At 35.1% G+C, this 27,373-nt stretch overlaps 1 protein-coding gene across 1 annotated transcript in view; it reads right to left on the bottom strand.

Moving 5' to 3' along the window:
• Positions 1 to 27,373, bottom strand: part of STT3B (STT3 oligosaccharyltransferase complex catalytic subunit B) — a 100,691-nt gene that overhangs the window by 31,799 nt on the left and 41,519 nt on the right. Inside the window, exons 3-5 of the mRNA XM_045903928.3 lie at positions 23,779 to 24,066; positions 5,042 to 5,107; positions 3,238 to 3,337 (exon numbers count right to left, since the gene is read on the bottom strand). Coding sequence (XP_045759884.1) covers positions 3,238 to 3,337; positions 5,042 to 5,107; positions 23,779 to 24,066 — 454 coding nt within the window. The remainder of the gene's footprint in view (positions 1 to 3,237; positions 3,338 to 5,041; positions 5,108 to 23,778; positions 24,067 to 27,373) is intronic.

Below are 27,373 nucleotides of genomic sequence, written 5' to 3'. Positions count from 1 at the left end.
TATGAAAGAGCATAAAAATCACCTAAAATACTCTTAGTTATATGAATGGAATAAGCGATTAAGGAACAAGGAAGATGGTGTAGAGTTTGAATACTATGAAATTACCTGAGGCGTTCACTAATCTAACTTCACACATATATATAATATGCCCAAACTATTTTATTTTTCTTCCCCCTGAAAAGAAGAAATATTTTCAAGAACCAACTAAAGCAGTATTGAGTACTTTTGTAAAGTTACCAGAGAAATCCTATTCATCAAATACAAGGTCTTTTCTTAATTCTCACCCTACTAGATCTTAGTGCTAATACTCAAAGGAATTGGACACTGCTCATGTTTTAAACTTTTATGTAGAAAATCCTTTCATTTGACCTCTTTAACAATGTATTTATCTTGCTACTTCTGACTACTTTGGCTCTTCTTCCTCTCCCTGATTCAAGGACATTTAACAAGTCTATCCCTTAATCTGCTGCCCACTCTAATCCCCTGACCATTAAATTTTCAAGACCTGGGGCAACTGTGTGGCTCAGGTGGTTGGGCATATTACTCTTGATTTTGGTGCAGGTTGTGATCTTGGGGTCACTGGATTGAGCCCTGAGTTGGTCTCTGTGCTCGACTGGGAGTCAGCCTGAGATTCTCTCTCTCTCCCTCTGCCACCCCCTAAAATAAATACATAAATCTTTAGGGGAAAAAAAAAAATTTTCAAGACCCAAAAGTTTTTAAATTAAATAACCTCATAGCTCCCCCCATTACCATTTAACTTTAAAAAAAATCCTTTCCTTATATATTTCTAAAACAGGAAGTTGAAACTTATAGTTGAATCTATCATTCTCCTTTCTGGATCCCAAAGACTGTTTACAGTGTGTTCAGAGTAGAAATGTATCACAGGTTGATGTATTTCAACAGTAAGGTATTTATTTATATGGTAGGCACACAGTTACAGTAATTTTTAGCATCATGGGTTATGTAGCCATAAGTTCAAGCTTTACCCACATGATCTTGAACATATTATATCCTTGTTTCTCCATCTGTAAAAATGAGGATAGTAACAGTATGTACTACACACAGTGTGGTTATGAAAATTAGTTAAATACATGTAAAAAACTCAGGACAGTTTGTGGTGTAAAATAAGCACTCAATATATATTAATAATTTCAGTAGTGACTGTAATAAAGTATGATAAAAATGACTACATATGAATTTAATTGATATGATTCATATACTATAAAATTCACCCTTTTAAATGTACCATTGAGTGGTTGTTTTTTTTTTTTATTATGGTCACAAAGTTGTATCTATTACCACTACCTAATTCCAGAACATTTCCTCATCCCAAAAGAAACCCCATACCCAATAGCAGTTACTCTTCCCACTCCCCAAGCCCCTGGTAACCACTAAACCTACTTTCTGTTTCTCTCTTTTTAAAAATATTTTTATTTATTTGTCAGAGAGAGAGAGCACAAGGAGGGGGGAGCATCAGGCAGAGGGAGAAGCAGGCTCCCCACTGAGCAAGGAGCCTGATGTGGAACTTGATCCCAGAACCCTGGGATCATGACCTGAGCTGAAGGCAGATGTTTAACCGAATGAGCCGCCAGGTGTCTCCCACTTTCTGTCTGTAAGGATTTGTCTATTCTGAACATTTCATATAAAAAGAATCCTACAATACATGGCCTTATGCGTCTAGCTTATTTTACTTAGCATAATGTTTTCAAGGCTCATGATGTATCAGTACTTCATTCCTTTTTGTGGCTAAATATTCCACTGTATGAATATACCATACTTCATTTATCCATTCATCAGTTGATGGACATTGGGTTGTCTTCACTTGCTGGCTATTAGAAATAATGAATACTGCCATGAACATTAGTGTACAAGTTTTTGTGTGAATAATTACTTTCAATTCTCTAGGGTATATACATGGGAATAGAACTGCTGGGTCATATGGGAACTCTATGATTAAGTTTTTGAGGAACTGCCAAACTACTATGGTTTTTTTTTCTTTAATTAAGTAAATAAGCTTTATATTTTTGTGTTACTGCTTACCAACAACATTACCATAATGGAATTGTATTATTTTACTAAGACACTGGGTTCAGACCACAACTTCTGATTAATTCAACACATAAAAGTTCTGTCATAGAAAATGAGCTCTAAGATTTGAGACATCTATCATTAAGCATCTTATTCAAAAGACATGTTTTAACCTAGAGAGAAAAAGATTTCATAGAAAAAAGGTTCAGTCTATGCTATTGTCTGAATGAGTGTGTCATCCCCCCACCCCCCAAATTCTTAAGTTTAAAACCTAATGCCCAAGGTGATGGTATTAGGAGGTAGCCTTTGGGAGGTAATAAGGTTCTGTGGGCTATGGGGAATAGTACCCTTTTAAAAGAGGTCCAGAGAACTAGTTCATCCCTTCTATCAGGTAAGGACAAAGCAAAAAGGTACCAGCTGTGAACCAGGAAAGAAGCCCTCACTAGAATGTGACCATTCTGGTACCTTAATCTTGGGACTCTCCAGCAACCTCCAGAACTGTGAGAAATTTCTGTTTTTTTGTTTTTTTTTAAGATTTTGTTTATTTATTTAACAGAGAGAGACTCAGAGAGAGAGGGAACACAAGCAGGGGGAGTGGGAGAGGGAGAAGTAGGCTTCCCGCTGAGCAGGTAGCTCGATGTGGGGCTTGATCCCAGCACCCTGGGATCATGACTTGAGCCGAAGGCAGACGCTTAACGATTGAGCCACCCAGGCGCCACCAGAAATTTCTGTTGTTTATATGCCACTTAGCCTGTAGTATTTTGTTTTAGCAGCCCAAATGGACTAAGATTGCCATATATTATACAGAGAGGGCTTTCAAAAGTTTATAAAACTGTTTACTTTGAGGATGTTCAATTTCATAGTGACTAAGCCAAATCTGAACAATACATATATATGAATGATTTTCACAATAGAATGCCCATTCCCGCCTCCCCCCCAAAAAAGGCTAGGCTGACAAATATTAAATCTAGTATGTGTAGACTAATTTCTACAAAAACAAAAGAAAAACTCATCAAGGAAAAGTTGGTAACAATGCACTTAGGTAAAAATGCCTGACCCACCTTATTAATACAAAAAGAGCAAAAAAATATATGAAATTATTTTTACCTTCTTATGGGTAATATGGCCAAACAGAAATAGCTGTTCAATGAAGAGAATGTATATGAAACATCTCTTACAAGCTGAAATTTCAAAAGTCAGATCACTTACCTATGTAGACTCTCTTGCTGTATCTCTGCATCAGTAATAACACAAATACATGCAGCGGAATAAGGTTAATGATAAACACATAGCCACCCCAAGCAGAAACCTAGGAGTTAAGAAATGCAAAGTTAAATAATTTAAGATGTTTGGTAAGTTTTATTTGTCATGACAATCTAAATATATAATGAATAGACATAAACACTAGGATTCTTAGCAATTGTGAGATATGCTTAAAATTGATTTATATAACCTACAAAAAACCTATTTCTACTTATTTTTCTTGATTATTAAAATAACACAATCCCATAAATCCAACATGCTTTTCTGTGTTCACTGGAGAAATGGTCAAATTAAACTAAGAACACTTCTAAGAACACTAATTTGTGAATCAGTAATAAGTCTTTCATGAAGGTAAGGATTCTTGGGATATAGATCATAAATTTTTAAAAGAAAAAAAGGGTTTTACTTCCCCCATTTTTGATAAGTACATTGCAAGACACTTGACTGAGAATAAGAACAATCAATGTTAGCATCAGCCAACAAGTGAACTACAAGGAACACTCAGATAATCTGGATATGCTTTGAGATACTCAAAAGTGCTACCTTGAGTATAAATTATTTCCTACTAATGGATTACAAATCAAGATTCCATTTTAATGTTTAGCATGTATCATAAAATTAGAATAGCCTATTTAATCAGAATAAATGAGTATGTTCTGGTCTAATTTTTTTATGTGATTCTTTATTTTTTAAGTAAGCTATATGCCCAAAGTGGGGCTTGAACTCACGACCCTGAGATCAAGAGTCGCATGCTCTACCAACTGAGTCAGCCAGCCATCCCTACTCTGGTCTAAATTCATAAAAATTCTAAAGATAAGGTTTATTCTCAACCAATAGTATTACCTTTTTGAGTACATTCAATAGGCAATAAGCTCTTGTCAGTATCAAAGTTTTAGGTGTACTCTAATAATTAAAAGCTTAGAAGAGCCATTTTACCAACAGTCATAGCAGGAGACTAGACATTCACATATATATTGTAACGATGCTACCCTTGTCTAAAATATCTCAGGACCACTTGTAATGAACTACCTGCCTTCAGTGTGCAATGCATATAAGAATATCAGTTTAGTGCTTCAGTCACATGCTATTTTGCACCAAAAACAATGTTACTCTGATTGAGCACAAGTCCTAACTGAAGGACTTCAAATTACCTTCAAAATTTTAATGTAAGCTTCAAAGAGAATGAGTTTGCTAGTACGTGGGTACAACTGCACAGAATGTGTCTCAGGCTTCAACCATTTTAAAAGGGGCATGGATAATTTGGATGCACAAATTCATGATATTTGTTTAAAATCAGAAAAAAAGCTACCTAAAATTATCACTAATTTTCAGCACAAGACTACCATATAGGCTGTGCTGTGGGGAAAAAAGGCAGGAGAATGAAGAGGTAATTCTGAACCCCAATCTTATCTATTGAAAAAAGTATGTAGGTAAGTTTTCCTAGAAGATAGGAACATTATTTAGATAAATTATACACTTGAAAAGGAAAATTTTTGTTTCACTTCCTGCAAATATATCTGAGGGCTTGAGTATTAGCCCTCCCACACACCCCAAGGATGGGAGTAGAGAAGAGGATGGCAGTAATGAATGGGAATACATTAAAATTCGGATCCTAAAAATTTCAGGAGAAAGGAAGGGAAGAACTCGTCCAGATGAGAAGAAAATGATGAAGAAGAGGAATTGGTCTAATTTCCGAATACTTGCTAGACCTCATATAGTTTCAAATATAGTTTCAAATATGAATCCTTACCATATAGAAATACGATAAGCAGCAGCACATTGTCCAAAAAACTGACCCAGTTTTTACAGATTTTACCTAAAACACAAACAAGCAAATGTTTACAAATGTTCCTGCTATTCAAACAAAGTTAAATATTTAGTACACTTGTACTACAAAAAGCCAAAGTTATATACTTAAAAAAAGTACAGAGGTTATTCAGATTTCAGATCCACTTAATATATGCATTTAGAACACTGGGCAACAGTCAGACATTTTATGAATAGCCCTGATTTTTCTGTTGTTGTTATGCAGGTTTCAGTAAAAATCATCTTAGAAGAAGCAAAACTGTATTTTTCTATTTGCTTTATTTTCTATTTTAAAATGATTAATATCAGCAAATTTGAGATTTTAACTAAATAAACTTGTTCAGCAAATCTACATTTTTACATATGGTTGATTTTCTATATAATTCTAATTATGAGCATCCATTTTTGAAAACCTATCATCTAGGAATTTTCATATACCATAACCAATAACAATAATCAATAAATAATCTATATCCTCAAGAAACTGACAGTCCTATAATAATTTCTAGGATATGTCAGTAAAATTCTCAATTACCCTGAACCAGAACGAGAACCTACAATCAAGGGAAGGTTCAAAAAAATGACAAATCTCTACCGTCTAAAGGAAAAAACTAACCAAAGAAATAATTCCCAGATAAGTTTATATGTTCCTCTGAAAATAATGGTTTGGTTCAGAAAACTGAATTTTAAATTTCAAAAACACAAGTTCTAAATACTTATTTATGCCAAGAGCAAAATGTCTTTATTTAAGAACTATATATATACCTGATCTTAAGGAATTTACTTTTAAAATGAGTCTCTACTAGTACATTAAAACAAACTATAGGTGACATGTAATCTTTGGGGGAACTGTAAAGCAAACACACACACAAACACACACACAGGAATGAAAAGAGGGGGAGAGGAAGGAAAGAGAAAACATTCCTAGTTTACAGCACTTAAAGATATTATCAGGCTGACTTCTATTAGACTAATTAATGAAAGACTGCTTTGAATTCAACATCATAGTATATGTGTGTGACAAAACACATCCCCCCTTCCCCCACTGAAACTAGCTTGATCTATGTTAAAATGTCTCAGTATATTAAAATACTGACATTTTAAAAGTGAAAAAAATTACCAGGGCTGATTAAAAATTGTTCCTATAATATCCAATCTCTACAGAGTGGAGAAGTGAGTTGAAACCAAGTGCTAATGCCAAAATCACAGAGACCAAAAGATAAATTAGAGAGACCAAAGATGATTTTTAGAAAGGAAAGCAGCTACCAGGGAAATGGGAAAGAATGTTCAGAAAGGCCTAATTATTTTTTTTTTAAAGATTTTATTTATTTGAGAGAGAAAGAAAGAACATGAGGGGGGAAAGGGAGCGGGCCAGAGGGAGAGGGAGAGGCAGGCTCTCTGCAGAGCAAGGAGCCTGAGGACGCAGGGCTTGACCTGAGCCACCCAGGTGCCCCAGAAAGGCCTAATTCTAAATGGAGAGATTAGAAGAAATAGTGTTCTCAGAGGACGAGATGCTCCAGAAACAAAATGGAATCCCAAGAACAGGGGCACGAAGGCTACAGCAGGTAGATCAATAGAATAAAGAAAAAAATGATTCTACCTAGTGACGGAGAAAAAAAGGCTATCCAGTGAACTGGAGGTAGAGAAGATAAATGCTGGCAGAGAAAGCTTGCAAATGACCATTCAGTGCTTTATATTTGTGTGTCAGTTATCATTTTATTGCCTCTTAGCTCCAAATGCACCCTTCAATATATGTTCTATGATAAACAACAGAATACTTTCTAAGTAGTTCTCCTTTAAAGTAAGTATGATGTTAAGTTCTCTCGGTAGAGGGTGCTGAAAGAACACTGCAGTAGAGGCTCTCCAATCATTTTAGGTGTAGGCTGGCGTTGGTGGTATAGGTGTGAGAACATCTGGTGGTGCCGACCCCAGCCATGGGGCAGAACACAGTCCTTATGTGACTTTGCAGCCTTGGTCTAGTAATAACTTTTCTGCGGTCCTCTTTACATGGTAACACAGTCTAAAAGCTTCCTGCCCATGCTGGTACCCAGACTCCCACTGCACACTATGCTACAGGTTAGCAGCTCCCCACTCCTGAATGCCTACACTCCAGAGGGTGGTCAATCGCCTGTCAGGCAGCTCCAAAGAAGCTCTAGGCTGGCCTAACCATCAAACTTCTCTGGGGTTGGTGGGCTGAACCACACCCTAATGAAATCTGAATCCTAAGTTTGTCCTTCCTTGAGTACTTTCCCTCAGCCTTAGCATATCATATAGGGCTTCCTTCTGTATTACTCTTCTATCATAGTTAATACTTCTTTTTCTAAAACTCCCCTTATGTAATCTACTGTGACTGACTGGGCCCAGTCCCTGCTACAATCTATTACCAAAAAACCAAAATATACTTATAACCACTAAATATAGTCCATACCCTGAAATTTTCTCAAACCCCAAAACCAACTGTATAGGCTGAGAGAGAATGAGAAAAGGAATCAAACATATTCTGCTGTATTTACCAATACACATAAAACTCTGCAAGGCTATGTTGGACACACAAATTATAACTCAGTCATGCCCCAAATGGAGAGGTAAGACACAAAAGCAAGAACTACAGTCAAAGCACAGTATGACAGAAACCACATGGGTGAGTATAGACACTGAGTGGCATTAAGGTCCTTATAGATCCTGTTGGTAACAGAAATACAAGTCAGGAGGATGGTATATGACTAAGTGAGTGTTGAGGTCCAAATTTACAGTGGTAGGAATGTAGACATAAAGGAGAGGCTATGTTTAAGGGCCAAATCAACATTTTTTTGGTGAACTACTAGAATTAGTAGTAGAGAAAAAGAAGTTGAGAACTCCTAGTTTCCTACCTTGAGGTATTACCCATAAGCGGGGAGGAGGAAGACCAAGAGATGGTAGGTTTGGATAGGGGTTTTTTTAACTCAGTCTTTGACATGTTAATATTAAAGCTCCTGAATCAGAAATCTTCAACAATGGAACTAGAAATCAAGAGAAAAAAAAGGCTGGAAATTCCAAATATTAGGAAACTAAACAACACGCTTCTAAAGAACCCATGGGTCAAAGAAGAAATCAAGAATTAGAAAAATATTTTAACTACATGACAATGAGAACACAACATACTGAAATATACAGAATATAGCTAAAGCAATAATGAAAGTATAATTTAAATTTCATATTAGGGGGTGCCTGGGTGGCTCAGTCATTAAGCTACTACTGCCTCTGGCTCAGGTCATGGTCCCAGGGTCCTGGGATCGAGCCCCGCATCGGGCTCCCTGCTCAGCAGGAAGCCTGCTTCTCCCTCTCCCACTCCCCCTGCTTGTGTTCTCTCTCTCGCTGTGTGTCTCTCTGTCAAATAAATAAAATCTTTAAAAATTAAAAAATTAAAAAAAAATTTCACATTAGAAAAACAGAAATAGCTAAAATAACTTAGGCTTCAACCTCAAGAAGCTATAAAGGAGCAAACCAAATACAAAATAGAATAATAAAAGTCAAGAATTCAATGAAATAGAAACCAAATACAGAGAAAAATAAATGAAACCAAAAGGTGAATAAACTTTAACTAGACTGACCAAGAAAGAAGATACAAATGACCAATACTAGGAATGAGAGGTAACATCACTATAGACTGTACAGAAATTCAAAGAATTATAAAGGAGTATGATGAATAATTTGTGCCAACAAATATCATATACATGAAAAAAAATTTCAAAAAAGAAATACTTTACCAAATTATTCATAAAGAAACAAAATCAGAACAGAACTATGTCAATAAAAATTGAATTAGTAATTAAAAATCTTCCCAGGTTCAGATGGCTTCACTGGTGAAAAGTATCAACAGTTAAGGAAGACATAATACCAATCTTATAAAGATTCTTTCAGAAAACAGAGGAGAAGGAAACACTTCCCTAATTATTTTAAGAGCCCAGTATTAACTCTGATATCAAAGCCAGACAGGGGCGCCTGAGTAGCTAGGTCAGTTAAGCATCTGCCTTGGGCTCTGGTCATGATCCTGGGGCCCTGGGATCAAGCCCCTGGGATTGAACCCCACATCAGGGTCCCTGCTCAGCAGGGAGTCTGCTTCTCCCTCTCCTCCTGCCCCTCCCCCGCTTGTGCTCTCACGCGCGCATGCACGCTCTCTCAAATAAATAAAATCTTAGAAAAAAAAAAAACCAAAAACCAAAGCCAGACAAAGATATCACAAGAAAAGAAAACTACATGTTAATATCCCTCATGGATACAGATGAAAAAATTCTTAACAAAATATAAACACAAAACCAACAATATAAAAAAAAAAGGATTATGTGTCATGAACAAGTGGAATTGATTCCATGAATTCAAGGTTGTTTTAACATCTGAAAAAAAAAATGCGGTGGTTCCCAAGTGAGGAATAGGGAGAAAGTACTCCTGGCATCTAGTGTGTGGAGGTAAGGGATGCACTAAACACTCTACAACACAAGAAATAACTGCCTGTCCCAAATGTCAATAGTATTAAACTAGAAAACCTTGAATTAATGTAATTAAGGACAAAACCATATGATCATATCAATAGATACAAAAAAGCTATTGACAAAATCTAACACCCATTCGTGATAAAAATTCTCAAACTAAAAATAAGAAAGCTTCCTTAAGTTATGATAAAGGACATCTAGAAAAAACAACTAACATCATACTTAATTTAATGGTGAAAGCCTGAATGCTTTCCCTTTAAAATCAGGAAGGAAAGGATAAAAAAATTCTCAATGCTTCTACTGAACACTGTGTTCGAGGTTCCAACCAGTATATATATAATGAGGGGAGAAAAAAAAATTTAATTTCTGCTCTTAGAAAGATATTGTTAAAAAAATAAAAGGACAAGCTGGGAGCAAATGTTTACAAAACATTCATCTGATAGAGAACTTGTTTCCAAAATATATAAAGAACTCTTACAGCTCAATAATAAGAAAACAACCCAACCAAAACATAGGCAAAAGGTATGAACAGACATTTCACCAAAGAAGAATCAGAATGGAAAATGAGCACATGAAAACATGCTCAATTGTTACTCACTGGAGAAAAGCAAATTAAAACCATGAGATACCACTACACATCTACTAGAATGGCTGAAATTTAAAAATCTGAACATATCACATGCTGGTAAAAGCAGAGTAAATGCAATGCCTCATACTTTGGTGGAGGGAATGAAAAATAACACAGGCATTCTGGAAAACTATTTGGCAGCTATTTATAAAATTAAACATGTACTTATATTACAAACCAGCAACCCCACACACCTAGGCATCTGTCCAAAAGGAATACTAATATATGCCCATATGCAGAACTGTATGCAAATATTTATAGCTATTTTATTCATAAATGCCAAAAACTGGGTAACAAAATAAGCAATAGTATATCCATATAGTACCCCCATACTACTCAGCAATAAAAAGTAACAAACTACTAAAACATGCAACAACATGGATAACTCTCAAAAGTCTTATGTTAAGTGAAGTAAGCCATACATAAAGGGTCACACCCCTCACTGTATGTTTCTACAACATGGCATTATGGAAAACAAACTCCCAAAAATATGAAGACAGAAATTAGATCTGCAGTTGCAAGAAATATGGGTTAAGGAGAGGACTGATTACAAAGGCAGGGGAGAAAACCTTAAAAAAAAAATTTCTATAGGTCGCAACGATATGTACTGTTCTCAGTACTATTTTACTTGCATCAGCTCTGTTGTTGGTGAGTGGTAACACAGAGGTAAAAACAAACATGTACTCATCAATTTCTGTGTTCCTATAATGTTCTACACATTAACTTATTTAAACCATATAAGGTAGGTACTATTATTACTTCCATTTTACAGTTGATTTAATAGACATGGGAGTGGTTTAAATGACTCCTAGTGATAAGAACTGAAATCCAGGAAAGAGGAAACCAGACCAGGGCAGTTTGGCTCCAAAGACTCTAAAGCACTTAATCCTGACAAAAAAAGGTTAGAAACTATAGAACACAAATTAGCATACACAAAAATGTCTGGAAATGGTGCTTTGAAAACAAAGTATTTAAAAAATTTTAAAGACTGTTGAGCAGTTTAAAAATAAACACACCAGATAAGGAATTAGTAGACAACTTAATGTAAAATGTTTCAGCTTCATGTCATTTGGCTACAAAACTTTTCAGAGTAGTCAGAGCTGTTATTATTTTTACTTTCAATTGGTAAAGATCAAATTTGACATAAACGTAATTATCTAATGCAACTCTGTAGCTAAAACATTTTTTATATTTCATTTATAAGAAAAGTGAAGGATAGTAAAGTGTCAAACACCTTGCCACAAGTCAGAAAATGAGTTTTTATGCCAGAACTCCAAACCAACTCCTCATTTCAAATACTGGAGCTGCTTCTACTTTAAACCTAGTTTATTTTAAATATGTTGCTTTAAAAAACAGAACAAGGGAAAAACTCACAAAATAATCTTTTAGTCCTTAGTGAGTATGCTTTATCATTCTGTCAAGCTATTATTAAAAGCAACAGGATACTACTCATAATTTCCCCTACCAGCTCATCAACTTCATTTAAGTCTGTATAATCAACATATAAAATAGCACCAGTTCCACACGGTGTTCTACAAAATTATCTGTTGAATTAATAAAAAAAGTTATGCCACTTAAAAAACAATGTTGTAATGGAGAATCCGATGCAAAATTCATATGGAAATACAAAGGACCTTAAATGTCCAAACAAAAATTATCAGTGTATAAAAGCTAGCATTATTTTAACTTTGATTTGTAACTCCAAATTTAGTTTTCTAGATACTTTAAGAGACTAATACAATTAAAACAATTATTAGTTTGTTTTTGCACACACAATGTATAAAAATTTAATTTTGTGACATCAACAACCAAAAGGGGTAGGAAGAGAGTTGTAGGGAGATTTTTTATATACTATTGAAGATGAGCTAATATAAATTGAAATAAGAGTTTTATAATATTAGAATGCTAAAAGTAACCCCCATGGTAACCACAAAGAAAACAGCAATATAATATATACCAAAAGGAAATGAGAAAGGCATTTAAACATTTCACTACAAAAAAAATCAGCTCAACACAAAAGACAGTAATAAAGGAAATGAGGGACAGAAAAGCTACTAGGCATATAGAAAATAAATAGCAAAATGACAAATAAGATCTTTCTTATCAGGAATAAATGTAAATGGTTTAGTCAAGCTCTCCAATCAAAAGATAAAGCCTGGCATAATGGATAAAAACACATGGTTCTAAATATATACTCTCCACCAGGCACTCACTTTAGATCCATAGACACAAATATATTCAAAGTTAAAGGATGGAAAAAGATATTCGATGCAAACAGTAACTAAAAGAGAACAGGTAATTATACTAATGACAGACACAACAAACTTTAAATCAAAAAAGGCTGCAAGACAAAAAAGGACAATGTATATTAATAAAACATTCAATACTCCAAGTATAACAATTACAACATTTAGACACTTAATGACAGACCATCAAAATATATGAAGCAAAAACTGACAGAAATTAAGAGAGAAATAGTTCTATAATAGTTGGAGACTTCAATACCCCACTCTCAATTGGTAGAACTAGACATAAGTAAAGAAACAGAGGACTTCACTCAATAGACCAACTAGACCCAATAAGATCAGGATACACATTCTTCTCAAGTGCACATGAACATTTTCTAGGATAGACCATATGTTAGGCTACAAATTAATTCTAAAGAGACAGAGATCATAGAAAGTATATTCTCTGACCACAATGGGATGAAGTTTGAAATCAGTAACAGAAGTGAAATTAGAAAATTCACACATTTGTGGAAATGAAACAACACTTAACCAATGGATGAAAGAAGGAATAACAAGGAAATTTAAAAAATACTTAAAGAGGAATGAAAACGAAACACAACACACCAAAACTTATGGGATGCTGCAAAGCATTGCTAAGAGAAAAATTTATACCTATAAACATATACATTAAAAAACAGATCTCAAATTAACAACCTAACTGTAAAATTTAAGGAACTAGAAAGAGAACAAACTAAACCCAAAACTACTAGAATAAATAACATAATAAGTAAACTAGAGAATAAAAAAATAATAAAATTAGGACACCTGGGTGGCTCAGTTAATGTCTGCCTTCGGCTCAGGTCATGATCCCAGGGTCCTGGGATCAAGTCCCACATTGGGCTCATTGCTCAGTGTGGAGCTTGCTTCTCCCTCTACCTGCCTGCCACTCCCCCTGCTTGTGTGCCCTCTCTGACAAATAAATAAATAAAATAAATCTTTAAAAAAAATAATAAAATCAACAAAACCAAAAAGTAGTGTTTGAAAGTATCAACAAAATTGACAAATCTTTAGCTAGACGGACTAAGAAAAAAAAGAGAAAGTCAAATTACTAAATCAGAAATAAAAATGGAAATGTTACTAATTCTGTAGAAATTAAAAGGATTATAAGGCAGTGCTATGAGTAACTGTACTCCAACAAAGTGGATAACCTATATGAAATGGGATGAATTCCTATAAATATAAAACCTACCAATACTAAATCATGCAGAAATAGAAAATCTGAATAGACCTGTAACTAATAGGTTGGACTGGTAATCAAAAATCTTTCAACAAGGAAAAGCCTGGGACTTGATGGCTTCCTTGGTAAATTCTATAAAACATTAAAAGAAAGAATATCAATCCTCAAACTTTTCCAAAAACAACTGAAGAGGATGAAATTGTTCCTAATTCATTCTATCAGGCCAGCATTACCCTGGTATCAAAAACAGACAAAAAACACTAGAAGAAAACCTACTGACCAGTTATCACCTATGAACACTGATGTAAAAACCCTCAACAGAATACTAAAAACCAAATTCAGCAGCATGTTATAAGGAGAGAAGGAAAACAGCCAAGATAAAGAAAAAGGGTCATAAACCAAGTGATATAGAAGGCACTTAGAAAATCCAAGAAAAACAGTGAAACAAACTGATATTTAAAACTACAATCAAAAACAACTTCTCAGAGGGGCAGTTGGTTAAGAATCTGCGTTCAGCTCAGGTCATGATCCCAGAGTCCTGGGAATGAGCCTCTGCTCAGCAGGGAGCCTGCTTCTCCCTCTCCCTTTGCCCCTCCCCCTGCTCATGCGTGCCTGCGCTCTCTCTCTCTCAAATAAATAAAATCTTAAAAACAAATAAACATGCAAAAACAACAGCAACAAAACAACTTCTCAGAAATAATACCAATCTACATGTTGAAAGGGATCAACATTACCAGAAAGGTCAGCTTTCGGACACATCTAGGAAATTTATTACTTTACTGACATAGAAAAAAAATCTCTATTACTTCAGGATTAGAAGACATTTCTTCCTTTTTTTTTGCCCAATAAGATTTATTTTTTTTAAGTTTATTTATTTATTTATTTGAGGGAGAGAGAGCGAGCATGCACGAGTTGGCGGAGCTAGGGAGAGGGAGAAGCAGACTCCCTGCTGAGCAGGGAGTCCAATGAGAGGCTCAATCCCAAGACCCTGAGAACATGACCTGAGCCGAAGGCAGATGCTTAACTGACTAAGCCACCCAGGCACCCCCATGTTTCTTATTAAACAATAAAATTAGGTTCTTGACAGTAGGAAGCAAAATAAAGTGAGGGTGGTACAATTTCAAGAAATTCAAACAAAGACTATATGGCCTAGAATTTTATATCAGTCCAACTATCAAGTATGAGGCTACAGAAAAACAGGTTTAAACATGCAAGGACTTGAGAAATACTGTACTTTGAGACTTTCCTAAGGTGTCTACTAGAGGAATACCTTGGTCCAACTGAGAAATATATATAAAAAATATTTTAAGGGGCACCTGGGTGGCTCAGTCTGTTGAGCAACCGACTCTTGGTTTCAGTTCAGGTCCTGATCTCATGGGTGGTGGGACTGGGCCACATCGGGCTCTGTGGTCAGTGGGGGGGTCTGCTTGAAGATTCTCTCCCTCTGCCCCCCCCAACACGCACATGTGTAACACGTGCTCTAAAATAAATAAACCTTTAAAAATATTTTTTAAATATACAAAATATGTATTAATATTATTACATACTTAATAACATTATGTTAATATACAACATATAATGTAAAAGCCATATATGAAAAACCCACAGCAAACATACTCAATAGTGAAAGACTGAAGTTTTTCCTGTAAGATCTGGAATAAGACAAGGCCCACTTTTGCAACTTCTATTCAACATAATACAGTTGGCCCTTGAACAATGCAGGGGGGTTAGGGGCACTGGCTCCCACACAGTTGCAAACCTGCATATAACTTCTGACCCTCAAAAACTTAGCTACTAATAGCCTACTGTAGACTGGAACCTTACCCCTAATATAATCAGCTGGTTGACACATAGTTTATATATTACATGTATTTTACAATGTATTCTTCTAATAAAGTAAGCCAAAGAAAATATTTTAAAAATCATAAGGAGAATACATTTATATACTGTACTGTATTTCTTGAAAAAAAAATCCACTTAAGTGGATCCTCACAGTTCAAATCTGTGTTGTTCATGGGTCAGCTGTACCTGAAGTTCTAGTCAGAGCAATCAGGCAAGAAAAACAAAAGGCATCCAAATTAGAAAGAAGAAAAATGATTCCTATTTGCAGATAATACAATTTCATATGTAGAAAACCCTAGATTCCACACACAGCAACTGTCAGACCTGGCAACTGAATTCAGCTAAGCTGCAGGATACAAAGTCAATATATAAATATCAGTTGTATTTCTTTTTTTTTTTTTTTTAAGATTTTTATTTATTTATTTGAGAGACAGAATGAGAGAGAGAGCACATGAGAGGGAGGAGGGTCAGAGGGAGAAGCAGACTCCCTGCTGAGCAGGGAGCCCGATGTGGGACTCGATCCCGGGACTCCCGGATCATGACCTGAGCTGAAGGCAGTCGCTCAACCAACTGAGCCACCCAGGCGCCCTCAGTTGTATTTCTATACCAACAATGAACAATCTGAAAAGGAAATTACTGAAAAAATTCAATTGCAATAGCATCAAAAAGAATAAAACACTTATGAATTAACTAATGAGATAAAAGACTTATAACAATGAAAACTCTAAAAACACTGCTGTAAAAAATTAAAGACATAAATGGAAACATCCCATGTTCATTCATGAATTGAAAGACAGTATTAAGATGATAATACTACGCAAAGTGATCTACAAAGTCAATGTAATCTGATTCAAGATCCCAATGATGTTTTTTGCAGAAGTAAAAAATCCATTCTAAAATTCATATAGCATCTCTAAAGACCCCTAATAAACAAAAGCATCTTGAAAAAGTTTAAGCTAGAGAAAACACACTTCCTGATTTTCAACCAGGGTGCCAAGACCATTCAATGGGGAAAGGACAATCTTCAATAAATGGTGCTGGGAAAGCTGGACATCTGTGCAAAATAATGAAGTTGAACCCTTACTTAACATCATATACAAGATTAACTCAAAAAGATCTAAATGTAAGACCTAAAACTCTTAGAAGAAAACACAGGGCAAAAAGCTTCATCACATTAAATCTGGCAATGATTTCTCAGATAAGACACCAAAGGCAAAGCAGCAAAAGAAAAGACAGACAAATTGGACTTCAGGGAAAATTAAAAATTGTCAAAAGACAATACAATAAAAAAGGTAACTCATAGAATGGGAGAAAATATTCAGAAGTCATGTATCTTATAATGGATTCATATTGAGAATATATAGAGAACTCCTAAAACAGATCAACAACAAAAACCTGATTCAAAAATGGGCAAAGGACTTGAATAAACATTTCCCCAGATAACAAATAGCCTTTTTTTTTTTTCTTTTAAAGATTTTATTTATTTGAGAGAGAGAGAGTGAGAGAGAGAGCCCAAGAGGGGGTAGGGTCAGAGGGAGAAGGAGACTCCCTGCTGAGCAGGGAGCCCGACGTGGGACTCGATCCCAGGACTCCGGGATCATGACCTGAGTCGAAGGCAGTCGCTTAACCAACTGAGCCACCAAGCACCCTACAAATGGCCTTTTAACCACAAGCAAAGAAGCTCAACATCATTAGGTACCAGGAAAGTGAAAACCAAAACCAAAACCACAATGAGATACCATCTCATACCCATTAAGATAGCTACTATCCAAAAAAAAAAAAAAAAAAGAAGAAGAAGAAGAAAAAGAAAATAACAGGTGTTGACAAGGATGTGGAAAAACTGGAACCCTTGTGTACTGCTAATGGGAATGTAAACTGGTACAGTGGCTATGGAAAACAGAATGGTAGTTCCTCAAAAAATGGAAAACAGAATTATCACATGATCTGGCATTTCACTTCTGGGTATATACCGCAAAGAAATGCAAATAATATCTCACAGATATCTGTACACCTATGTTCATGCAACATTATTCACAATACTTAAAATACAAAACCACCCATGTGTCCAACAACAGATGAAATGGATAAACAAAATGTGGTATATAAACAGAATGGAATGTTATTCAGCCTTAAAAAGGAAGGAAATTTTGACATATGCTTACAACATTTATAAACCTTGAGGACATTATATTATGCTAAGTAAAATAAGCCAGTGACAAAAAGACAAAAACCGTATGATTCCACTTATATGAGATACTCAGGGTAATCAAAACCACAGAGACCAAAAGTAGAATGGTGGTTGTCCAGGGATAGGGGAGGGAAGAATGGGGAATTACTGTTTAATGGGTATAGTTTCAAGTTTCATGAGGTGAAAAGTTATAAAGATGGATAGTAGTGATGGTGAATGTATTTAATGTACTTATAAATGGTTAAATTTTATGTGTATTTTACAATAAAAACAAACCATGATATGACCTCATGCCAACAGGTGACATATTAAAAACACACACAGAAAAAATAAGTATTGGCAAGGATTTAGAGAAATTAAAACTTTCCTAAATTGTTGGTAGGAATGCAGCATGGTGCCACCAGGCACATCAGGATATATTATTTTCGATTATTATTATTTTTTAAATTACAAAATATATAGAAGAGTAAAGAATAGCCATCCAGACTTCTAAATGAGAATACTTATTTGCTTCAGATGATTTTATTAAAAATTTTAACAACATAGTTGAACCTCCCTTAAAATTCCTTCCTCAAAATCACTCACTCATACTGAGAATACCTACTACCCTGTACATGATGGATATATATGCTATATTTTTATACACAACATATGGTATGATTTATACTGTTTAAAATTTAAATAAAGATATCATACTGTACATATTGCACCTCAACTTATTTTTCCACTTGGCATTATATTATAAAGATCTATCAACATTCATACATACTTTTAAAATTTTTTAAATTGTATGTTAAAAGGCCTCAAACAGATGTTCCAAATTTTGTGTTTTTTCTTCATATGCACAAAATAAAGACTATGTTTTTAAACATTTTTGGATGAATACAGCAGCATTAGCAGCATCCTACTGCTTGTCATCATATTCATCTCCATGGGTGTTTTCTTCTGAAACTCAAAATCAAGCAACCATCTATACTGTTGACTAAAACATTCTCCTCTGAAATTTCTTGCCAAAGTAAAAATTTCCAAGGGCTAAGTAATTTTAAAAGATGTAATTATTAAAGAGAAAATAACACTTCCAATTCACCTAGATACCTAAAAATATACTTAACATATAAAAAAGTATTCACATGTAAAAAATTTGGCAATTTTCAACACTGAAAAAGTATGAGCATAGGCTACAGGTAAAATAAAATAAATGCAAGCTTTAAGTTGAAGCCAGTACTAAGTAACTTCATTTTACATGTTAAAAAGAACATTAAGTTTAGATAACTGGGCAACATACTTCTGGTTTCTGGTTCCAAATGTAAGGAACCATTCTATCCTAACAAAAAGTAAAAAGCTGAACAGTTGAAAAATCAATAACTCTAATCAACAAGATTAGAGACACACAGGGGCGTGTGGGTAGCTCAGTCATTTAAGCGTCTGCCTTGGGCTCGGGTCATGATCCCGGGGTCCTGGGATCAAGTCCCACATCAAGCTCCCTGCTCAGCGGGGAGCCTGCTTCTCCCTCTTCCTGCTGCTTTGTCTCTCTCCCACAAATAAATAAATCTTAAAAAAGAGAGAGAGATTAGAGACACACATGCAAACACACAGTCACACGAGTGGGAATTGATATGGGAAACAGTATGAGACACAGAACACAGGAAAACCTAAACTGTTTGAGGAATGGCTGGAAGCTCAGTGTGGAAACTTAAAAGTACAGGGTGGACCCAGTCATACAAAGGCCGCCACAATTCTGTGGGATTTACCTCCAGGATCTCCACCAGGTTCTTATAAGTAAATGTAAGAAACAAATCCCCTTGTTTCCAGCACAAGGAAGGGAAAAGGAACCATTTTGAAATATGCCTGAGCATTCTGTTCTTAACAAGGCCTATCCTGGGGCGCCTGGGTGGCTGAGTTGGTTAAGCAACTGCCTTCGGCTCAGGTCATGATCCCAGAGTCCTGGGATCGAGCTCCACGTCGGGCTCCCTGCTCACTGGGGAGTCTGCTTCTCCCTCTCCCTGCTGCTCTGCCTACTTGTGCTCTCTAACAAATAAACAAAAAATCTTAAAAAAAATAAATAAATAAAACAAGGCCTATCCTTGGAGAAACTTACGTCAGGGAGAGGAATATCCAACTCCAGTCAGCTCCAGCCAACCCTGTCTACTTAAGTAAGGCAGGGGGGAGAAGGGCAACACACGAAGTTTACAATCCTGCTTATTAAAAGACTCAGACCTAATCTTACAACTACAGAATGCTTTCCCTCTCCTCACACCTTAACTCCACATTACTAAAGGCTTATTTACCATAATTCCTTTTACCTAGTACATGAGGAGAAGAAAGAGAGAAAGAATAGAGTATTTGAAACAATAATGATAGAGAATTTCCCCAAACTAATGTCAGACACCAAACCATAGATCCAGGAAATTCAAGCACTAAAGAATAAATGCCAAAAAAAAAAAATCCAACTACCCTGTACCAGGCACATCTTTGTCAAACTACAGAAAATTAAAAATAAAAATCCTGAAAGAAGCCAAAAGAAAGACACCTTACCTAGAGAGGAACAAAGAATTTTATGACATCTACTCAGAAACCAAGCAAGCAAGCAAGAATAGAACAGAACCAGATATTTAAAGTACTGAGAGGGAAAAACACCAACCCAGAATTCTGTACCCTGTGAAATTATCCTTCAGAATTTAAGGAGAAATAAGGACTTTTCCAGACAAACAAAAATTGAGAGGATTTGTTGACAGTAGACCTGCCTTGCAATAAACATTAAAAGTTCTTTAGTGAGAAGAAAAATAACATAGATCAGAAACTAAGATCTACATAAAGAAAGTAAGAGCACTGAAGATGGAATAAATTAAAATAAAAACTATTTCAGGGTGCCTGGGTGGCTCAGTTGGTTATGCATCTGCCTTCAGCTCAGATCATGACCCCAGGACCCTGGGATCAAGCCCCTCATTGGGTTCCCTGCTCAGTAGGGAGTCTGCTTCTCCTTCTCCCTCTGTCCCTCCCCCTGCTCATGCTCTCTCTCTCAAATAAAATCTTAAAAAAAAACTATTTCTCATTCTTAATTGAGCTAACGCATAAGTTTTTTGAAAATAATACCAACTATGTATTCTATTATGTATGCTAGTGACTATACCTTACATATATATATGATTATGTATGCATGAACTGAATGACAGTAATGATACAGGGAACAGGAGGGAGGAATTAGGATTATGTTATTATAAAGTACTCACACTGCCTGTGAAGTGGTACAGTGTTCTTTGAAAGGCGACTTGGAATAGTTGTAAATGTATGCTGCAAACTCTATGACAACCACTAAAACAGTAAAAAACAAAACAAAAACTGATACGCTAAGAAAGGAGAGAAAATGGAATCCTACAAAATGTTCACTTAAAACCATAAGAGGCAGAAAAAGAGTGAAGGGCAAAAAAAGAAACAAAGATCAAGGTAATAAATAGAAAACAGTAAGACATTTAGTATAAATATTAATCCAACTGCATCAATAATCACTTTGAATGTCAATAGTCTAAATGCACCCATTAAAAAACGAATTGACAGGGTGGATCTAAAAACAAGACCTAAATATATGCTGTCTGCAAGAAACCTAGTTTAAATATAAAGATATATATAAATTAAAAATAAACAGATGGCAAAAAAATGTACAATGCTAACACTAATCAAAAGAAAGCAGGAGTAGCTATATTAATTTCAGATCAGACTTCAAAGCAAGTAAAGTTATCAGGGATAATAAAAAGCATTACATAAAGATAAAGGGATTAATTCTTCAAGAAGACATAACAACCCTTAAAGTCTATGCACATAACAACAGAGCATCAAACCAAGTGAGGAAAAAACTGATAGAAATGCAAGGAGAAATGGATGAATCCACTATCATAATTGGAGACTTCAAAACCTCTGTCTCTCAGAAACGGACACAAGCAGCAGCTAATCAGTAAGGATGTAGGTGAAACTCAAACTCATCAATAAACTTGGTATCCTGGATCTATAAACTACTTCATCTACAAGCAGGAAAACATACATTCTTCTCAAGGCCACATGGAACATTCACTATAAAATACATCTTGGGGCGCCTGGGTGGCTCAGTTGGTTAAGCGACTGCCTTCGGCTCAGGTCATGATCCTGGAGTCCCTGGATTGAGTCCCGCATCAGGCTCCCTGAGCCTGCTTCTGCCTCTGACCCTCCCCCCTCTCATGTGCTCTCTCTCTCTCATTCTCTCTGTCTCAAATAAAAAAAAAAAAAAAAAAAAAAATCTTTAAAAAAAAAAAATACATCTTAACAAATTTAAAGAATAGAAGTCACATAATGTGCATTCTTAGCCCACAAAGGAATCAAACTAAAAAATCAGTAACAGAAAGATAACTAAAGAACTGGGATTAAACAACATGCTTCTAAAGTAACACATGGGTCAAAGATTAACTCTCAAGAAAAAATTAAAAATATTAACTAAGTTAAAAATCAAAACACAACTTATTAAAATTTGTGGGATACAGAAATAGCAGTGCTTATAGGGAAATTTATAGCACTGAATGCATATATATTAAAAAAGAAAGATCTAAATCAGTAACCTAAGTTAGTTTCTACCTTAGGAAACTAGAAAAAAAAAAAAGGACAATTTAAATCCAAAGGAAGTAGAAGAAAAAAGAATTACAACGAAAATCAAAAAACAGAAAACAATAGAGGAAAAAAAATCAATGAAACCAAAGACTGGTTATTTGAAAGATCAACAAAATCAATAAGTCTCTAGACAAAGAAAAAAAAGAGGACATAAATTACTACTAGAAATAAAAGAAGTGATGTCACTACAGATCCCACAGACAGTTTATTAAAAGGATAGTAAAGGAATACTAGGAACAATCTAATGCCCACAAATTTGATAACCTAAATGAAATGGACCAATTCCTTGAAAGAGAAATCTGCCAAAACTCACACAAGGAGACAATCTAAATAAGCCTGTATCTATTAAAGAAATTCACCCCGTAATTAATAATAACCTTCCAAAATAGAAAGCACCAGGCCAAAGTGGGTTCATTGGTAAATTCTACCAAACATTTAAGGAAGAAATTATACCAATTCTCTATAATCTTTCAGAAAATGTAAGTGAAGGGAATACTTTCCTAACTCATTCTATGAGATCAGTATTATCCTAACATCAAAACCAAGCAAAGACATTACAAGAAAACTACAGACCAATATGTATCATAAATACAGATGTAAAAATCCTCAACAGAATAATAGGAAATCAAATCCAACAATGTATTATAAGAATTATATGCCCTGACCAAGTGAGATTTATCTCTGGTATGAAAAGCTGGTTCAACATTTGAAAATTAATGTATCACATCAAAAAAAGGGGGGGAAATTACCAATAGATACAGAAAAAACATCTGACACAATCCATCCATTCATGATAAAAATCTATCAGCAAGCTAATAATAGAGTGGAACTTCTTCAAGTTGATAAATATCTACCAAAAATCTGCAGCTAACATCATACTTAATGTTGAGAAGCTCAAAGCTTTCCCACTAAGCTCAAGAACAAGGCAAGGATGTTCCCTCTCACCACTTCTTTTGAACATTGTACTGTAAGTACTCGCTAATGCAAAAAGACAATAACAGGTATATAGATTGGGAAGAAATAACTTGGAAACAGCAAAATAATGCTAGTTTTGCAACAGAATTCAAAATCCCAAGTCATTAAATCACATTTCAACCTTCCTAAGTATTTTTGGCCCCTTTCTCGACTCAAAAAGAAACAAACAAACCACTAGGATGGCTTTTTGGTAACCTCTTTTTTGGAACTATGACACATAAAAATTAAGGATATATTATCATCATCTGTGAAACAGGCATAACAGGATTGTTGAAAACGATCATCTACACATGGGGGCGGTGAGGGAGAGTGTGCACAGCAGAGTACATGACATTTTTAAATGTTGTTCATTACTAAGTTTACTATGAACAGTAATAGATCCCTGTATGGAACTATAATTGATAAAGGACAAATGTGTACAACCTACAGCATTTCCACACAAAGTTCATGAGTATTAAATGGAAGCAAACATTGTTACTTACCCACAAGTAGTATGTGAACTGAAGTGCAAAAATAGCAATGCCTTCATTATCAAAGGAGCCAGCTACTGACCGAGAAATGTAACCTGGTACAATAGCAATAAAACAAGCAGCTAAAAGTCCTGCTCCTTGGTTCCAAAGTTCTCTGGTAAGCAGGAAAGTAGATATAGATGTAAGGCCGCTAAAAGTCGGTGCAAGGAACACACATACATCTCTTATATGAACTGTTATGTTCAATGTATTTAAAATCCAATGGATAAGGCCAGCTGTTATCATCAACCCTGGGTAAACCTAGGAAGATAAAAATGGAAAATTTAATTACATATAAAATAAGGTAGCTCAAAACACTAACATGAGTTCTTTTATTATTACACACGGTTTTTTATAGTAAGCTTGAGAATAAGGTCTCAAAACAGTTTGCCTTCTTCACCACATTCCTATACAACAAAATTAAACGTTCTTTTATATTGGATACAAAGGAAAAGCTCATATATGGAGCAACAGATATTTAAATAAAGGAAGATCAGACAAAATGAATCATTAAAAATGATAATGTTTAGAAATGAAAAACGGTAGGCAACTTTCTTATTAATTCTACTCACTCTTTTTTCACTATAAAACAGGGTCCTAGTCTAACTTACTCTTAAGTTTAGGGTTTTAACATGCTCCAACTTTGCCCACACTTTTATGTATATAAGGAAATGAGAAAAAAAAGAGAAGATAAGAAAAGTTACGTGCAATATTATGTAAGTATCTTCCCTCCCTTCAAAGCCAAGATTTGGAATGTAAACAACTCTAGCTAGGGACAAAAAACCTAGTCAGCTGATGAATTCAAAGAAATGTTTTTGGACTCCTGGAAGGTTGAACATTTTTACACCACTTAAGGTATTTAAGGATGGAAGAGAATAATAATAAACTAGAAGAAGCCAGTTAACAGTTATACTCCTTACCCTCATCCTGGAAGAGGAAGATGAGAAAAATAAGTAGGATATTATTTTTGTGCTATTCACAGCTGATTAAAATGTGTAATTACATTTCCATCCTTATCTAAATCCTAAAAGATTCTTTCCTTTCTCCATCAAAGAAACTACAAAAAAAGTTATAAATTTCCTTTCCTAGCAATACTATTTAAAACTGCAAACTCCCTATGGTCTTTACCCCTTTCCCTTGCTTTTTCTCCCTCATACTTCTCACCATTTCACATACTTTTTATGTTACTTACTTTATTGTCTATTAACTCACCACCCTCACAAGAATATAAGCTCTGGAAGAGCAGGAAAATTTTCCTCAGCACCCAGAACAATGATTAGCACAAAATGGACACACAATACCTGCTGAGTTGCATGGAAGGAGGATAGAATTAAAGAAGGGTGTAAAGTGTGGCAATCATCACAATTCTTAAAAATTAAAATTTTGTTCCTTTTCACATATAATACCAGGTTCCAGTGTATGATTTTGACAGTCATATTCAAAGAAAATGAAAAAAAATCCAAATAACCTCTAAAGGTAGTCAATACATCCACGATAACAGGGCAGACTAAACTGACACAAAATATAGCCAAAACACATACAACTATAGGATCAAAGGACCTTAAAAACCAGCCAACCAAACAAAAAACCTGCCTAACAACAACAAAAAAACATATTTAAGCTCAAAAGAAAGAGAACTCTCCAAAAATAAAGCAGGAATTCAAAGTAGGTACTGAAGCCAAGGGAGCCCAAAAGAGGAAAAAAGCACTCCAGGCCGATACACACCTTAGGTTGTAGGATTATTGCTCAATACAGGGATCAGAGAAAATGCCTAATTCCCGGCACAAATCCAGGGCCTGTTTATGAAACTAGACAAATTATACCCATCCACCAAGGGAAGCAGTAAGGAACTTTATGCCTTACTTCCAAAGCTTTGAATAGAAACAAAACGAGAAATAAACTCATTCAATACATTTATGAATATGGGTTCCACATTTATAACAACTTCAGGTGTGAGAAACTTCAAGCTAAGAAACAACCTCTGAAAACTGCCCTAGAACCAGTGAAACCCCTATGGGCTCTAGTGAAAGCAAATGAGAAAGATTATTATAGAAATGGTCCTAAATACTAGGGACACCAGGAGTCTCAGAAAACAAACCTCCAGTAAGTATGCATTCAAAATAAAAAGTTATAAACACACCCAGAAACAAACTGTAGTCATCAAATATTACAATAAGGTACATAACAGGATTAGCACCATGAAGTGCAGATAATAGCCATCTATCACATCTCTTACCACTCAATACCTTCCTAATTTGCCCTGGAGACCATGACTCCTCTCCTTCTATCTCTGTTTACATCAAGGATAAGAAAATGCCCCAGATTAGAAACAACATCTTACTGTCATGGAGGACATATTCTTTCCAAACAGAGAGGGAACATTTAAAAATGTGGCTATACGCTAGGCCACAAATCAAGTCTCAATAAATTTCAAAGGACTGAAATTACAGAATTTGCTCTCTAACCATAATATAAAGCAACAAAATATAACTAGGAAGTCCTCTTACGTTTAAAAGTTAAATACAATTCTAAATAACCCATGAAGCAGCAGGAATGATAAGGGGAATTGAAATAAATTTCAACTTGAATGAAAATAAAAGTACTACGTATCAAAACTTAGGCATTATAAATGTAGCTAAAACAGTGATTAGTGGGAATTTATAGCTTTAAAATAAATACATTAATAACAAAGAACACTTAATGAGCAAACTATATCAAGAAGTCAGAAAAACATCAAAATAAACTCAAGAAAATGGGAGAAAGGAAATAAATTGAAATACAATAAAAGACAAACACATAATAAATATAATCAACAAAGTTAGTTTCTTTGGGTTAAGAGATCTAATAAAATTGATAAACATTTGACAAAATATCAAGAAAAAAATAAGACTAAACATATATTTCCCCAAAGATATCTATCTTGCACTTTCAACATTCTCCTTACATTCCAGACCGTAAAAATATTTCCCTTATGTCACATTCTGAATATAATCGCTCTCTATGAGCTATATGATCAGTACTCAATTACCTGAAATAATTTAGCGCAGCTTTAGGACCTAAAAATTAAAATTATCTGGGGGCGCCTGGGTGGCTAAGTTGGTTAAGTGTCTGACTCTTGATTTTAGCTCAGGTCATGGTCTCAGGGTTGTGACATTGCGCCCCACGTTGGGCTCTGCACTGGGCGTGGAGCCTGCTTAAGATTCTCTCTTCCCCCTTTCCCTCTGCCGCCTCCACCCCCCAATATAAATAAAATGATCTGATTCTTCTAAATTTGTATTTTCTTCCAAAAAATATTTTTTCAGTGAAGTTGCTATAGAACAAAACCACAAATAATGTGAACTTAAGATGTACTATGACAAGAAATGTCCCCTCCCAGCCTCCACTTGTCAGAAATAATGGCTAGTGTGAGATAACCCAAACAAGTGCAGGGAAAGGGGTGGGGGAAGAGAACGAGTGTCAAAAAGAGATTTAGTATATTAAATACTAATCAGTGACAGAAAACTGTATTAGTTAACTATACAAAGGTTTCAAAAATCTCCATCACCTTAGCAACTCATGATTTACTCAA

The sequence above is a fragment of the Mirounga angustirostris genome, unplaced genomic scaffold (genome assembly GCF_029215605.1).
Source record: "Mirounga angustirostris isolate CCGP_5_RB_7025 unplaced genomic scaffold, mMirAng1.0.hap1 SCAF_1, whole genome shotgun sequence".
NCBI lineage: Eukaryota > Metazoa > Chordata > Mammalia > Carnivora > Phocidae > Mirounga > Mirounga angustirostris.
This window is presented reverse-complemented; position numbering and strand designations above follow the sequence as displayed.